The sequence below is a fragment of the Alosa alosa genome, chromosome 23 (genome assembly GCF_017589495.1).
Source record: "Alosa alosa isolate M-15738 ecotype Scorff River chromosome 23, AALO_Geno_1.1, whole genome shotgun sequence".
In the NCBI taxonomy this organism is placed as follows: domain Eukaryota; kingdom Metazoa; phylum Chordata; class Actinopteri; order Clupeiformes; family Clupeidae; genus Alosa; species Alosa alosa.
Genome location: NC_063211.1, coordinates 4,211,949 through 4,229,276, shown reverse-complemented (window position 1 = coordinate 4,229,276; position 17,328 = coordinate 4,211,949). Strand labels below are relative to the sequence as shown.

Below are 17,328 nucleotides of genomic sequence, written 5' to 3'. Positions count from 1 at the left end.
CCTCTACCTTGGTGTTGTTGTGTTTACCACCTCTACCTTTGTGGTGCTGTTGTGTTTACCACCTCTACTTTGTGTTGTGGATGATGAGTGGTATGTGACTGGACCAGTTCCTTGTGAAGTTGATGATGAGTTCCTTTTGTCTTCTCGATGTTCAGGGCCAGGTTGTTAGCTTTGCACCAGTCTACCAACTGCGTTGCCTGCTCCCTGTATAGGCCAGTTCCTCTCTGTCTCGAATGAGGCCCCTCCACTGTTGTGTCGTCGTGTCGTTTATGATGGGAGTTGTCCTTGATTTGGCATGGCATTCATGTGTCATGTGGACTCAACATACAGCCCTGGGGGGAGCCTGTGCTCAGAGAGATGGCGCCTAAATGTTATTTCCAACCCACACAGACAGGGGTCTGTCTATGTGGAAGTCAACAAGCCAATTACACAGGAGGTGCTGAAGCCAAGAGTGTCCAGTTTGTTGATCAGATTCTGTGGAATGATTAAATGCAGAAGTCCACAAACACATTTTGTTTGTTTCTGAAGTCCTTTTTTTAATTTGAGCATCTGGCCCTCCAACTATCTCTGCATGGCCCTGCAATATAATAATGATGCTTCCTAACATGAAATTGCAAAGGCTTTGATGATTTCAACATCTACAGTAGATATAATTAAAATATTCAGAAAATTAAATCAAATCTTTGCAAACATGGGACAGAGCTGAAAAACAATATTGGATGGCGGTGGTCTTTTTGACCTCAGATGGCACTGCATTAAACCCAGATCTGTTTCTGTAAAGAAATGTCTGGGCTCAGGGAAACTTATTATAACCACTGTCTATAAGCACAGTTTGATACTCAATTCACAAATGCTAGTGTAAACTTTCCCATGCAAAATAAGAAATTGTATTTAGACATGATACAGAAATGCCACCATCTTATCTGGGCCTGAGCTAATTTAAGATAGACTGAGGTAAAGTGGAAAACGTTCCTGTGGTTAGACCAATCAAAATGTGTAATTATTTTTGGAAATCCTGTGGGCTAAAAAGAAGAAGGACAACCCAACAAGCCAACTTATCCAACTTGTTATAGTGTTCAGTTCAAAATCCAGAATGAATGACAGTGTGGAGGTTCATTAGTGCCTAGGGCATTGCCATCTTGCACGTCTGGCAAGGCACAATCAATTCTGAATGATGTACACAGGTTTAGAGCAACATATACTACCATCTAGAGTAGACAATGTCCCTTTCAGGGAAGGCCTTGAATATTTCAGGAAAACAATGCCAAAATGAATTCTACACATATTTAAACAGTATGGCTCCATAGAAGAACAGTCCAGGTGCTAAAATAGAATGCAGTTCAGACCTGTCTAATTGGGTGCATCATGGAAGGGAATTACCCCTGTTGCTAGTAAAATAAATCAGCGAGAAAAAAAAAATTTTTTGGAGTGTGACCAATCTTTGATTTTCTGTAAATTTCCTGGATCACGCACCCACAAGAAAACAAATGGGATAGCGCAGTGTTTGCAAAAAAGGACTTGAATCATGGAATGAAAAACATGATTAAGAAGATCCCAGACTGTTGAGCAGCTGAAATCCTATATTGGACAGGAATAGGACAACATGTTATTCTCAAAACTCTAGCAAGTGGGTTCCTCAGTTCCTTAACAGTTACAGAATGTTGGTAAATAAAGAGGTGAAGCAGCACAGTGGAAAACATGCTCCTGTCCAAACTTTTTAAAACGTGTTGCAAGCATCACATTCAAGATGAACATATATTTTCCAGGAAATATAGTCAAATTTGCCATTTTAAACATTTGATATGTTATCTATGTCCTTTTTGCAGTTAAAGATGGGTTTACGAGATTTGCAAATGATCATATTCTGTTTTTATTTGCATTTTACACAATGTCCCAACTTTTTTCTGATTTGGAATTGTACAGCAACAACAAAATATATGTCTAGTGTGACGTATAAAAAAAACTAAAGAAAAAGGTGAACACACATTCCAATAGTGTAAGTATCCAGAGCCCTATTTGGTGGTTAATGGCTCATGATTCTGTCACATTATTTTCATTCATCACAAAAACATTAATTAGATTATTTTTTTTACAGTCCAGTAACAATTATACAATAGTCTATTCATTGAGAATACGTGAAGGAAATCTAGGTTAAAGGGTTGTTCTGAATGCGTCTTTCTCTAATGTGTGTGTGTGTGTGTGTGTGTGTGTGTGTGTGTGTGTGTGTGTGTGTGTGTGTAGAGAGAGTTATAATCCATCTCACAAGGCACAGTTGGCACAAGTTAATTTCCTGTGCTTTGTGGACTACTGGTCATGGGACTATCTGTTGCCTGATTGCTGAGAAATAATGAAAGCTTAATGAAGTATGAAGTAGTGGCAGATCTTATCTAGGTCTTATTTAGGTTTTTAGTCATTGAATATGACCTTAATTGGGTTATGGGAATTGGGCTAAGGTGTTCACAACTCATACCCAATCACAATATTTATATAAATATTTAAAATATGTGAAAATGCATTTAAACACCTTGTGTTTGTGCATGAGCAGTAATGGGTGTGAATAGCCTCTTAAAATACCCATATATATCTGTACACAGGTGCAAATAAACACTGAAATGACGCCTGGTTGACCTTGTGACTGGGAAGTCCTCAGGCAGCCAAATCCTGCCTATTTTTATATGGATCTTAAACGCTAGACGTTGCCGAGTACTGTCGATAGTCGATAGGAAAAATAACGACCAAAATTGGTGCTACGGAACTGGAGTAGTTGCAGCTTATGGCCAGTGCTCACAGTGAGCCACAATGCTAGGTCTGGGGGCATCGTCTTAACGTGCCTTTTTTGCCTCTTAACCGACTCAAAATGTCATTAAAAGAAATCGGCCCTAAGTTGTCATGACAACTGAGGCTCGAGACAAACTAATTAATTTTGTTGTATTAATTGTATGATTGAATGACTGGCTGGCTGAGGTTCTCATGAATGATGCTAATTAATGATCCAATTAATTACATGATCGTTTATTTCATCCCTAGATGCTGTTTCGACACCCAGCAAACCTCAGATATACTACTGCCGGTCATCTAACATGGAGACCTTCACATGTTGGTGGCATCCACTCGAAAATACCTCCAATAGCAATGAGAAGTTCAACTACACATTTATGTATACTACAGAGTAAGTTGATGACATACTGTAATTTTCTATTCTTTTTACACCACATTGAAAACATTTACTCTATGCCTTAACAAGTAGAATGTCTTGATTCATTTCGGAACTATTTTAGAGATCTGAAACACACCACACACCACATTCATAGTTTGTTCTCTTACAGTTGAAGCACTTCAACATCACCTTGGATACAGTAGATTGATTCACTGCCTCGCAGCCTGTATTGCAACTTGCAAGCCTACACAACCTAACCCAGTCAGTAGGCTACTTAAAGGAAACCATGGGTCTAACCTATATGTTTTTTTAAAAATTATGTTAATTGCCGTAGAGTAACATCGTAATATAAATTGAAATATATAAATATAAATAAATAAAAGGAAGTACCATATAGCATGATAACTGTGTGGGCAAGCTCACTACATCAAACTGGTCACATTTGATCTCAGTTGTAGTAGCCATCTCTCTCAGATGCCAGGATCAAAACTTTAACTCTGTGGTCTATTATTTTTGTTGCTTTCACCTGCATGTATGTCTAGGAGTAACCATAAACCACAGGAGTGTCCAGATTATGTAACCGGTGGACCCAATAGCTGCTACTTCGACAAGGCACACACACGCGTCTGGGAGATGTATTGTATGAATGTGTCTGCAATGACCAGCAGAGGGACGTTCACCTCAAACAAACACTGCTTGGATGTGGCTGACATTGGTAAGCTGTGCTATCTTATCCTGGTGTTGTTATAGAGCCTTTTAATCTGCTTCCTACAGCAGGTGAAATGTTCAAAACCAATGCAGACAAAATGTTGATTTTAAGCCTTTTTAAAACTTTAAAACGTTTTGTTTGTTTTCTATCAACAAGATACCATTAGCTTAATTTTTCTGTGTCATTGGAAATGCCTTAGGAATGCACATGTTTGTTTCTGCAGCTGAAAGGCCTATATGTTCCTGATGTTGTTTTACAAAAAGCATCATTTTACAGGGATGTTTTCATGTTCTGAAGCTTTGATATTGTGCCACAAGGGTTTTTACAGGAGTGGTTTGACTCTTACCTAGCCTACATATGATACCGTTTGAAGTTTGACTCTTACCTAGCCTACATATGATACCGTAGTCTATGTGTCTGGATCAATTCTAAATAAGTGTTTGTTTTGATGGTGCCACACTACATTGAAACAATTGAATGCACCGATTAGATAGCAAGCCAGATGATTTTATATTTTTTTCTCTCTGTTTTTGCACGAATGCAAATGACAATGGAAACCTTCCTCGACATGACTTCATTCACTCATTCGTTTTTATTTTTTTCATCTTTCTTCTAGTGGAAATAGACCCACCTTTCAACTTGACGTATTCTTTGATGAACGAAAGTGCGGGAGAAGCGGGCCGGACCGCCTGTGTGTCCTGGTCCTACCCGATCCCGTCACATGTGCACATCGGCTGGATAACGCTGGTCTACGAGCTGCGGTTCAGACCAACGGCAGACCCAGACAACTGGAAGGTGAAGGATGAAAGTGGAACTTTTTTGCGTGTCAAGTCAAATTTATTTATGTAGCACATTTCAAAACACAGGGATCATTCCGTGTGCTTTATATAGACCCTTTCAACAATAAAAACAAAAACAATGCTTGAACGTTCTATTTGGGCCCCAATCTACTTCCTCTGCATTAAGATAACATATGGAATGTTAAAAAGGAAGTCTTGTGGGGCCAATTATGATGCTGATAATGGAACTCTCTTGAAAGGGTCCATATAAGGACTGAAGTACACAGAAGGTAGAATAACTAAGAGACAGATTCAGAATTGAGTATGGTAAGAGCATGCAGATGGACTGTCATCAGACAACTCGATGTTAGCTTTGTTACCCTTACCGTCGCTGTTATATAAGGTTCACACCGACACATGTGGTAGCTTCAATTTCTTGTGTCATTTACACAGCGTTTCCGAAAACCCGCTGACAGTTCCAAGTAATCAAACAGTCAGACATAACATACAGTAATGCTCTCAGCACAACAGAGCAACTCAATACATCATCGAACACTAACTCAATACGTGACGATGAAACACTACGTGACATAACACTCTCCCGCCCCCTGTCAGCCCCTCTGTTTGTGTGTTTCCACTCATGTGACTTAAAAAGTACTGGTCCAACGTGCAGGGACAACAGATGTAAATTAGCCTTGTGGCTATAATCTGGCCCAATTACTATATATTTTGAGCATTGTCCCTGTCAAATAAACGTAAATAAAAAAAAAAAACGTCCTTCAGATAATAGGATTAATAGGTTAATAGAAAACTAAATGTCTGTGAACTGCTGTTTATCTGTATAATGTTGCCATGTGTTGTGATATACATGGGTGTGGTGTGGGGTGTGGTGTGTATGTGTCCCTCAGGCCAAAGGTTTACTGTGTGAGGGACTGATGTGCACACTTTTTGTTGGGGTATAATACTAACTCTACCAGTGTATGGTGAGGGAGAGAGTCTGCAGTCTCTTCTAAAATCTGAACCTAAATGTGAACTTCTGTTTTGTCTGTGTGAAGTTGTCATGTGTTGTAATACATTGGTGTGATGTGTGTGTGTGTGTGTGTGTGTGTGTGTGTGTGTGTGTGTGTGTGTGTGTGTGACCCTCTGCAGGTCAAAGGTTTGCTGCGTGAGCCGCAACTAGAACTGCTGGATCTCCCAGCAGGCAGCTATGAGGTGATGGTCCGCTGCCGATCCAAAAACAACAAGATCTGGAGTCAATGGAGTTCCCCACTTATCATCACTGTCCCATCCAGGCATGCAGGAGGTATTTAAAGCAGTGTTTATGGTTATGTTTGTGTTTGTTTGTTTATGTTTATGTTTATGTTTATGTTTGTGTTTGTTTATGTTTATAGTTATGTTTGTTTATGTTTATGTTTGTGTGTATGTTCGTGTTTATGGTATTTGGCAGACACTGAAGTTAAAAATAGTGTCAAATAAAGTTGGAAAAAAAATGTATATGCACACTTTAACTGTGTGTGTGTGTGTGTGTGTGTGTTCTGTATTGCTGGTAGCCTACTGTAAAGAGACTGTTGAAACAAAGATGAACACTCTAGCAATGACACAACTGTACTTCTTGTCTTTCTTGTTTCTTTTGACTGTCCCTGTGCGTGGTGCAGCAGATCGCCTGCTTGCACTGATTTTAATCACTGGAGGAGGGGTCATAACGTTCCTCATCATTGGCTTTGGAGTCATGCCACAGAGCAAAAGGTGAGAATCAGACACCTTTAAATGCTGATATTACCTTTAGATATACACACATAGATCATATGTGTGTATATCTGTAACTGTTCTGTATTAAAGTAGGGTCTTTAGTGAATGAGTGAATGCGTGTGTGTGTGTGCGGGCGTGTGGGTGTGTGCACGTGTGTGTGGGTGGCCGTTTGGGTGTGGGTGTGTGTGTGTGTGTGTGCATGTCTGTGTGTGTGTGTGTGTGTTTGTGTTTGTGTTTGTGTGTATGCGTGTCTGTGTGTGTGTGTGTGTGTGTGTGTGTGTGTGTGCGTGTCTGTGTGTGTGTGTGTGTGTTTGTGTTTGTGTGTATGCGTATGCGTGTCTGTGTGTTTGTGATTGACTATGTTTTCTATATCTACAGGATTAAAGCCCTTCTCCTTCCACCTATTCCAAAACCACGCATAAGAGGCCTGGACCCTGTACTTCTGAAGGTACATATTCCTTCCCAGACCCTTCACCCAAAAATGTTACTAGTTCTCACGCAAAGCACCTGATCATTAAAGCAACCATACCCGCTACATACACTAAAATATAGTGTTTTGATTAGAGTTTGATTACAGATTTGTTTCAAGATCAGGAATTGTTGTTTAGTGGTTGATGGTAGCATTGCCTCCCCAAAACTATGATGACTAGATAATGCATCCCTTAGTGATTTAAATGAAGTATTAAAACAAACTTTTCCGAATATAATTTAATTTGTCTATCTATCTCTGTTTTTTTAGAAGGGGAAAATGGAGGAGATAAATCGACACTTTACCTCATTCCATGGCTACAAATCCCCGCAGTACCGCGAGGAGACCTGGTACCAGGTCTACACAGATGACAACTCGCCTCATGCCTGCAGCCTTCCAAGTCAGACCAGCGGCGACACAGTGGTCCCAAGTGCAGAGCAACCTGTAGAGCAGCCTGCCTTTCCCCAGAGCCAGCAGCAGCCAGGGCAGACGGTGCAGACCAGCGAGGCATCACGCAACTGTCTTGGTTCCACCGCCGACTCTGAGACCCCTGAGCCCTACGTCACAGACACACACGCAACAGCGTTCCCTCCGCCAACCCCTGCTGCCTCATGGGTCGCAGGTTTCGCCCCCTCTCAACCTCCGCAGTTCGGCCCCTCCAATCCTCCGCAGTTCGGACCCTCTCATCCTCCTCCACAGGTCACCTTTCCTCCTAATATGGGCTACAGCTTGATCGTTAACTCTCCCCACGGTGCTATGCCTCTCTCACATTTACCAGCCCTGCACGACTTCTACACCTGTGTCAGTGTTGTTAGCTCCACTGGTGCAGTTCAGCTGGTGCCCTGTATTCCGGGAATGTCCCGAGATCAGGCCAACATGCAACAAGGGGAGCAGGACTCACAGAAGAACGGCAAACTGGTGGAATACATGGCTAAAAAGAAGGAGGAGCTTTCTAATGGAAGGGCCTGTCTGAGCCAGGGAGAAGTTGGCGGAATGCAAGGGTTAGGGTCAGAGCTGGCTACAACCCTATTATCCCAGCCAAAGTAAAATGTTGGTATGTTGGTTTATTATAAATATCATAAAAGTTCATACTTTATAGATATATTCACACATACACACTAAAAATATATGTGTAGTCACACCTACATAAAATGTACTTTTATACAGTGAATACACAGAACTTGTGTAGGCCTACATGCAATGTGTACAGTTCTCAGATCCACAGACCTGACTCCCATCTGGTACACCAGGTTTCAGTTATGTCTTAAAGAAATTAGCTAAGTAAGAGGTGTGAGGAGGACTATGGCCTCAATCCTCTGCGTTCTTCTATTCACCCTTTTGATCTGACGGTAAGACAGGGTCATGAAAACTTGGACCAAAGTGAGTTCCCGATTTCATACTGCCACTACCACTTGACGCTCACAAGCTCAGACATTTAAGTAATTTAGTCTTGAAACACAATTTGCAACCAATTAGCCCTGGACAGAACAATACTGAAAAGTAGGGGGTGTAGGGTGAATAAGGAGCTGTTTTGAAATCCGGCGTATGTTATGCCTGTGTTTTAAACATTAAAGGAGAAATCCAGCCGAAAAACAACCAAAATCAGTGCTACCGAATTTGAGTAGCTGCAGCTAATGGCCAGTACTCCCATTGAGCTACAATGCTAGGTCTGGGGGCATCATCTAAATGTGCTTTTTTGCCTCTTAACAGATTCAAAATGTCATTAAAAAAAATGTTCTGTGCAACATAAACAGGACTCTTACGTGACAAAACGATGCGTTTTCAACTTATTATTGTGAAGAAACCTCAGCATACCTCAGTTTTCACCAGTCGCTTCCAGGAAAGCCCAAAAGAGTCTGTTTTAGAGCTCATGCCGGCTTCGCAACGTAATTAAACGAATTAATATGGTCATATTAATGACTATGTAACTACATAGAAATGGTCCAAATGATACCTGAGCTTGCACATTACTGAAAGCTAACTCTATTCTCGAGCTGAAGTATCGTTGGAATTCAGTTGTTGCAGGAAAAGGTAAGCAGAGTAGTGTGCAGATGTGACAGTACAAACTTTGAATTTGAACAGTTTCTTCACAATTAATGAGAAGAAAACACATTGTTTTGTCACGTAAGGACCCTGACATTTTGAGTCTGATAAGAGGCAAAAAGGCACGTTTAGATGTTGGCCCCAGACCTAGCATTGGCATTAGCTGCAGCTATTCCAGTTACACCCGATTTTGGTCGTTTTTTTCCTATCGACAGTTCTCTGCGATGTCTAGCGATCAAGATCTGTGTAAAAATCGGCCGGATTTCTCCTTTAAGAGAAAGATTGGGTCCCTTTTTTTTATCAGACATTAAGAGAGTGTTTTTTTGTTGAAACATGTAACTAGTGTTGGTCAAGTTACTTTTAAAAAGGAATTAGTTACAGTTACTAGTTACTTCTTCCAAAAAGTAACTAAGTTAGTTACTCAATTACATATAAAAGTAACTAGTTACTTCAGAAAGTAACTATTGCGTTACTTTCAAGTAAATTTTTAAATGCTCAAATGTGACTCCACCTTCACCCCTTTTTAACAGAACTTAATACATGTATAAGTAAGTATATATATATAAGTATATATACTCTTTTGATCCCTTGAGGGAAATTTGGTCTCTGCATTTATCCCAATCCGTGAATTAGTGAAACACACTCAGCACACAGTGAACACACAGTGAGGTGAAGCACACACTAATCCCGGCGCAGTGAGCTGCCTGCAACAACAGCGCCGCTCGGGGAGCAGTGAGGGGTTAGGTGCCTTGCTCAAGGGCACTTCAGCTGTGCCTACTGGTCGGGGTTCGAACCGGCAACCCTCCAGTAACAAGTCCGAAGCGATAACCAGTAGGCCACGGCTGCCCATGTGCATATTCAATTATGATAAATCTGAATAATATAATGAAATGGACACTTAAAATACAATACATTATTAACAGAAACAATGTACACAAATCTAAACTATTTTAATGTTGCTGTGGGACAAAGTGAGACTAGCCTCTAATCAAATGCCATGAGATTATGTTTATATAGTGGATCGATACGAACAACACAATAAATGTTTTGGAATTTTTGATATTTATTGCCCCTCAACAGGCCACAACTGGGCAAAATTCAATTGTGCTTGTTATACCAAAAAAGTAGAACAACAGTGTAACAACATGAGGTGCTTTCAATGTAGGCCTAACTGAAAAGTGCAATGTATTCACTACATACCTGGCTACCAGTTTGTTCAGTTCGGTCTGAGACAAAACATGTGGTGGGGCCTTCAAATCAAGCTTCAGTTGCAGTTGCTTTGAGTAAGTTTGAATTAGGCCTACTTGACCATTTCACAATTACAATTGTTTCCTTCATTTCTTGGAGGGGAAAGAAATGGCTATACTTCTATTTAAAGAAGGCTACTTTTGGATTATTTGGGTTCGCCATACCTGTTTCTCATTGACTGACTCACTTGTGTTGTTCGTTGTGTGTCCGACTATGCGTTCTTTTGAACACCCGCCCAACTCTGCCTCTGATTGGCTTACCATGCAATTTTACTCAACCTTAGCCAATCGTCAGCATTTATGCGCTTGTCTCATGCACTTCCCACTAACCAAGGAAGAACAGTAAAAAAAGAAAAAAAGTCTTCTTTGCCTCTTGGCTCAGAGATCTAGTTGGTCTGATGAAAAAAAACAGCTTCAAACAGTAACGCGATGCATATTTTGGCAGTAACGGTAACAGCGTTATTAAGATGGGAGGAGTAATTAGATTACTCGTTACTGAAAAAAGTAAAGTCGTTATTTATAACGCAGTTATTCCTCTCACTGCCATGTAACTTGCATTGAAGGCCTTTCTTCAGAAAATAACTGGCGTTTCTGCCTGCTGGGTAAAAGCAAATACGCTCCATATGGTCCCTTTATTCTCCATTCTCCCAGGTGGCATACCAACCCCAAAACACGCCATTGAGACTTTCAAAACACCGTGAACAGAATGAAACATGCAGTAATGACTGTTTAATGACATAATTTCAGGAGGAGTGTTAATTGTAAATGATTTATTTTCACTGTCTACCACCTTGGCGTTAAGTTTAAGGATGGGAGGTATGGGTGAGTTTAGTCTTTAATGTCACTCTCATCGTACACTTGTGTATAATCTGACATATATGATGTTCTCTGATTTTGTGTGTCACCCCTTTCTCATGAAGTTCCCTGCTCAGTAAGAGAAGCTTCAGCTGAGTCGCTGAGTCACTAGTATCCTCATGGAAATTTTGCTTATTTCCACTTTCTTTGATACCTCCTCACAAAACACGTGTCGACCTCATGGAGACATTACATTCAGAGACTTCTGACTGCATCCAACATAATTGTACATACACACACACACACACACACACACATTCACTCACTCACACAAACACTCTCTCTCTCCTTCTCGCTCGCACACACACACACACACACCAAAGACCTGAGAGTACCATCATACTGTCCTGCATATACGTGAGCTGACCGAGTGGAATAAATTAATGATCAAGTGCATTACGAAAAAAGTGAGTGCCACTCACCTGATGAATGTAATTGGCAAATGAAACACTTACATGCTGGCTACAGGAAGGAAGGTGGCAAGGGCTTTAGCAAGTGATTTGAGATTACAGAAACATAAAGTGCAATCATTTATGAGGAACTCAAAATCGAAAGATTTCTTTTTTCTTTTTTTTTTTGCTTAATAATACTGCACAACTGGCAGCTGATTTCATAATTACAATTTATTGGGCATTCTCCAACATGATGACAAACCTGCATAGTTTGTGGGTACAAGGTTCTCCACATCACTATTTTAGTACTCTAAACTAAATATGAGTTTTTACACTAAATAGTATTCAAGTGTATAGAGCGAAATCTCTACACACAATGCCTTCATGGGGATGTTTTGATACAAGCATGCCATACTCGTGTGAGTATCTCCTGAGAGGAAGCGTAAATTACAGGTATAGGTGATAAAAACACAGCTATTTTTTTATAATTAGGGCAGTGGTTGTGCAGAGTAGATATATATATTCAGAGTGTCAATTCTCAGACATCAGACTAAATATTATTTCTTTCTCAATGAAAAGTCTCAAGAAAGATTTTTTTTTGCATAGCTAGATGTAAGAAAGTAACATACTTTATATATTATTGTAAATCTCTTCAGTTTGTTGTAAATTAGAGTTCAGCGGACAAGAACAGGACAGAGATTTAACAGAATGACCGTGTATGTAAGACAATCAAGACCATGATTAACTGTGTACTCAGGGCAGCAATGCAAATCAGGGATTTAAAACAGTTTGTCAACAGGTGGTATTGTAATGGCATGGATGTGTGAATGGAAGGATGTAGTTCAGGCAGGGGTGGAGACATGAGAATGGGTGTGTTGGGTAGTGTTCATTTTGAAACCTCATAACTTTCTATAATGTGAAGTACTTAATTTACTATCACAACTGACCACTCCAAACCCTCTCTGTGTATGTGGTAATCTCTGTAGTTTCCATGTGATGTTATCTCTATGTGATTATGTCCTGTTTTGTTTTCTGTGCCTTAGAAATGTGTTGTTTATAGATTTTGGTTCACTAATTCTGTTTATCAACAGTTTAACAGTTTGGTACAACACAAGCACACGCATTGCACTCATCAAACAATATATGCAGAAACTGAAACAACCAGCTAGTCTTGTAAACACAGGTATATTTAAAAATGACGTGATTTTTGTAGCCTGTATTTTTGTGCTGTTTGGGATTGAAGTCTGGTCTCCTGTTTATTTCTCACCTTCTGAAGGCACTTTACTATGTTATAAAATAAAACCATATGGTGGCCCTACTGTGTGTGGATCAATTTATTAAACTCAGACACAATATCATCAATCTTGGATATTAAATAATTTTTCAGAGAACACTGATTGTACAAGGAGTCTTTTACCATGGTGTGTAATTAAAAAATATTGTTTAAATGGAGATTTGACCCCAAGTTATTTAAGTAGGTTATACTTAATACTCTTTATATTATAAATAGAGTATAACTTTATACTCTTCTCACACACTTCTTCATTCTAGTCTGCTTAAAGCCAGTTTGCACTATTGTGTAGAGAAAGTATACATCCTTGTTTGAAATCTTTAGTTTCTTGGCAATTTTTGTACAAATCATTTCACAGAGTGAAAATATATTGTCAAGTTACAGAAGAACAAGTCACTCAGTTGCGACCCCCACATTAAATACCTCACTAAAACTGCATTCTTTCACCTCCGGAACATTGCCCGCCTTCGCCCCTTCCTTTCTACCATGCACAAACCCTGGTTCACTCCTTCATTACATTTCACCAGACTACTGCAGGGCTCTCAAGTCAAGTGTCACGCATTGAGCGTGACAGTCACTCATTTCAGTCTTTTGTCACGCTCTCCCGCCACACATTGTATTTCTCACGCAGAAAAACTATTTATATATTTAATATGCTGCGGCAGCGCCCAAAATGTCTCTGGCCGCGCCGCTTTCACTATGGAACCGGTAGGAATCAAGCGCGTCTCCCCTGGAGTTGAGCCTGCCACTTAATCAGCCAATCAAAAATAACGAGAGGGGCTATACAATAGCCAATCAGAAAATAGCTCTATTGTATCTGGGTAAGATTTAACGCAACAACCAATGAAAAACGCGTATCCTGGAATTGTTGAACGTGAATTATTGAACGTGAACCTGTTACCTACTTCTTCCGAGTTTCGTTCACCTTGGAGCTTCAAGCATCAGTTCATGGTTTCAGCACAGAGTAAGTCATCTTTTTATGTTACAACAAATCCACAACTTGTTTGACACAAACAATGACAACGTGACTGCTGCTTTAGAGAATGTTTCCCAGATAATTAGCATCAGTTGTTCATGACTGTCTGTAACTTAGCCAACAGTTTCACAGCCTGTTCATTGACAACACTTGCTCAGAACAAGTAGCCTACGCCTAGTCATACTTTCGTTCACACGACGACTGACATATTGTCACATTGTAAACATCTCTCTCTCCAAATAGGCTTAATCATTCAAGTGTATGGTTGTTATAGGTCACTTTTAAAATCATGTCATATTATATAATTATATCCTGGCCATGGATGCATTAATCATTGCATCTGTATTAAAAAATGTTGGGTAAAAAGCAATTAAGCATCCTCTCATTCACCCTGAGAGGAAAGCCCCCTAAAAGGTCCAGTTTAGTGGATGCTCGGAGGTGGTGAAAAGGCCCATTATTAAATTGTCAGTGCCATGTGTCAAATCTTTTCTTTTGCAAATCTGAGCAATTATAAATGATACTTTTGCCCCATTTTGACTTAGGAGGGCATTGCTCCTACATACTTTAGCCAATAATCAAATGCCTGCTCTCTTTTGGAAAGCTGAGACACTGTTGCAAAACAATTAGAATAACTGTGTGATTGTATTAATGAAACACCCCCATTCTCGCAACCCGTTTTTCCGAAATTTCCTTTCTTCAGAGCTCACCTCAAGACCTTTCCCAGATAGCAAAATTTGACCGGCCCACTACCTTGCCTCAGGGTTTTGTGAGTGTTGGCCCAGTTCTGGCTGGGCCTCCGGCCCAACAATGGCCCAGTTACTGATAACCGACACAAAGAATTTCCTCTGGCCCAGATGTGGCCCACACACTGCAAAATGACTCTCATTGTTTCTGTTGGCCCAGGTCTGGCCCACACACTGTAAAATGACTCTTATTGGAACTGTTGGCCCAGGTGTGGCCCACACACTGTGAAATGACTCTTATTGTTTCTGTTGGCCCAGGTGTGGCCCACACACTGTGAAATGGCTGTCATGCATTCTGTTGGCCCAGGTCTGGCCCACACACTATATAGCTGAGTGTCGGCTGGGCCTCTGGGCCTGTACTGGCCCACACACTATAAAACTGATCTGACTGAGTGTTGGCTGAGTGTCGGCTGGGCCTCTGGACCTGTACTGGCCCACACACTATAAAACTGATCTGACTGAGTGTTGGCTGAGTGTCGGCTGGGCCTGTACTGGCCCACGCACTATAAAACTGATCTGACTGAATGTTGGCTGAATGTCGGCCAAAAGTACTTGAAAATAAACACAAATCCAGAACTAGTAATTAAAAGCACAAGCTACTTTTATTAACAAGTTTGACAAACACAACCTTGCAAATAAAACAAACATTTAAAAATTATACAAGCTTTTACTTATATACACTTTAGAAATTAAACAAGTTAAAATATACAATCTACTTTTATCTACAACAATCGACTTCTTTCATATACAAAAACACAAACAATTAAACATTTTAAAACTGTATAATGATTCAAATAAATAAATTATTCTAAATTAACATTAAACATTTACAGAAATATTCTATCTCTCCCTCACTCACTCACTCTAAAAGAGTAATTCCATTGTCAGTAGTTGTGGGTTGTGAGTTAAGTGTTGTGCTAGTGCTTTAAATTCTGTATTTTTGTACCATGTACCATGACCTACCCAGCTACATACATGCACACACACTCACTCTCAAAGTATTTTTCAATAGCAGCAACCTTTGCCACCTGCCTTCTCTTTCTGTTGCCGCTTCATTGTTGCCTCCACCAGTTTCAGCAGCACTACTAGCCGGGGGTGTCTCCAAACTGCATTTAGGTATAAAAGAATATTATAAGATCATTATGAGGTCTAAAGCAAGATTTCAACATGTCATCTGTCAGAGAAGTTCTGTTTGTCCACTCAAATATACTTACAGATAGCCTCAGCTCTCTGTGGGGGTTGATCAAAGAGTTCTTTCCATCCATCCTTCAATTTGAGATGCATGGACAGCATGTCATTTCAAAAGAAAAGAAAAAAAATCATTAAACTATTTATCCTTTACTGTCTGACAAAATATTACTAAAGCCCAGTCTTGCCACTCTGCAGCTGTCTTGGTAACACCTCCCTGGTAGTTATTTTGGGCAACATTGACATTGTGTGATTGTTAAATGCTGATATATTACCAATGACAATCACCAAGAGCAAGACATATTTGTCAACACATACAGACCTGAAGCACAAAGGCTTGTGGACTTCCTTCACAAGAGCCTTGTGGGTGCTCCAGTTGGTTGGCCATGTTTTCAACAGCATGTTTTTCCTGCCCACTCCTGTTCTTTGCTGACATAATGGATGAGGCAAACCAAAAGCATCTAAAAATGACACATCACAAAACACAGGCCTAGATGAAAGCTGATTCCTATGATTTGGCTAATCTAAACAAAAATGTATTACTTATTCTATTAAATCAATGTACAACTTACCAAGAGCTCTTCAGGTCTCCTGTTTTTCCAACACAAGAAATGGTTCACACATGTATACACGGGTAGCCTTCTTCATCCAAAGGAGTGCAGGCAGGTCTCTAGTCAGTGGGGCCTGGATTCTGAGGTGTACATTTTAAAAAAGTCACAGTAACGTTAGGTTAATGGAAGTATATGTGTTCAAAATGATTACATGATCATAAACAACCCCTCAGTACAAAATACAGAACGACCTTAAAATACAGATTTTGATGAGCTTTACATGACCAGGACAGGACCCACCCTGCTACCATCTCTCTCGCTCTCTCTCACACTCACACACACACACACACACACTCTCTCTTAAGGCATACAGTCTCAGTCCTGCCTGCCTAGTGCCTGAAGTAGGATAGATAACGATGAAATGCCCAATTACCAATCGCTATATTCTAAGTCAATACTGGTTAACTGTTAAGCTATTTCTAAAATGATTAGATCACACTTTTCTTTGAAAACCACATAATTATGCAAGTATAGCTAACGTTACAGCACTGAAAGTTTTTGACCACCAACACTGACGTTAACGGTAGCAGCTAATTAGGCCAACAAAGTAGGCTAAGAAATCATAACGTATAACCGCTAGGTTCGTCATCGTCAAGGGGGTTAGATTGAAACACCCATTCTTGTTATGCTACTTGTTAAACTTTGTCTGCAATAATAAGCCTACGTACATTCATAATGATTTACATGCAATAACAGGTAAAGGTAAAGTTGCATGTTACTTACCACAGGCAGTGTCCAAAACGAGACAGTTTCGCGCCGTCCTGCTGGTTTCAAACTGACTCTGCTCGTGGCTCTTCCACATGTAATGGGCCGACAGTCACTTTACAGAATTGGGCCATGTACGTTTAGCGTCCGGCTGTCGCTAAATGTTTAATTTTTGCCGCCAACAGCCGCGATACTGATCAGTGTTCGTTCCTGAAGTATCGGGCCACACACTGTATGAAATCCGTCTGCCGAGATTGATTCGAAAACTGGCAGTAGCCCATCAAACCCCAATCGGGCCAAATAAGACACTTAGTAATCAGCCCAACTACTGCGTGTCAGTGTCGGCACATTCAAGGGGACAGTGCCTCAGCCGACCTGAAACTCCGCCGACAGTGGCAGCACTCAGCCAGGCTC

At 40.4% G+C, this 17,328-nt stretch overlaps 1 protein-coding gene and 2 long non-coding RNA genes across 5 annotated transcripts in view; 1 reads left to right on the top strand and 2 right to left on the bottom strand.

Moving 5' to 3' along the window:
- The window catches only part of LOC125288868 (prolactin receptor-like), a 44,715-nt gene extending 35,156 nt beyond the window's left edge, over positions 1–9,559 (top strand). For 2 of the 3 annotated variants that reach the window (XM_048235550.1, XM_048235548.1), the window contains 7 exons: positions 3,028–3,169; positions 3,700–3,872; positions 4,483–4,661; positions 5,795–5,948; positions 6,301–6,391; positions 6,773–6,842; positions 7,134–9,559. In XM_048235550.1, the coding sequence (XP_048091507.1) occupies positions 3,028–3,169; positions 3,700–3,872; positions 4,483–4,661; positions 5,795–5,948; positions 6,301–6,391; positions 6,773–6,842; positions 7,134–7,910 (1,586 nt within the window). In that variant the 3' untranslated portion in view covers positions 7,911–9,559. The remainder of the gene's footprint in view (positions 1–3,027; positions 3,170–3,699; positions 3,873–4,482; positions 4,662–5,794; positions 5,949–6,300; positions 6,392–6,772; positions 6,843–7,133) is intronic. The other variant, XM_048235549.1, reaches the window with a different exon arrangement.
- Positions 9,560–15,099: 5,540 nt separating this feature from the next.
- Positions 15,100–15,998, bottom strand: LOC125288730. Its single transcript, XR_007192521.1, has 3 exons — positions 15,921–15,998; positions 15,625–15,676; positions 15,100–15,516 (listed from the first exon to the last, which is right to left on the bottom strand). It is a non-coding gene; the product is annotated as an uncharacterized LOC125288730 (long non-coding RNA).
- A 2-nt stretch (positions 15,999–16,000) lies between these two features.
- On the bottom strand, positions 16,001–17,328 carry LOC125288729. Its single transcript, XR_007192520.1, has 3 exons — positions 16,933–17,328; positions 16,171–16,289; positions 16,001–16,059 (listed from the first exon to the last, which is right to left on the bottom strand). It is a non-coding gene; the product is annotated as an uncharacterized LOC125288729 (long non-coding RNA).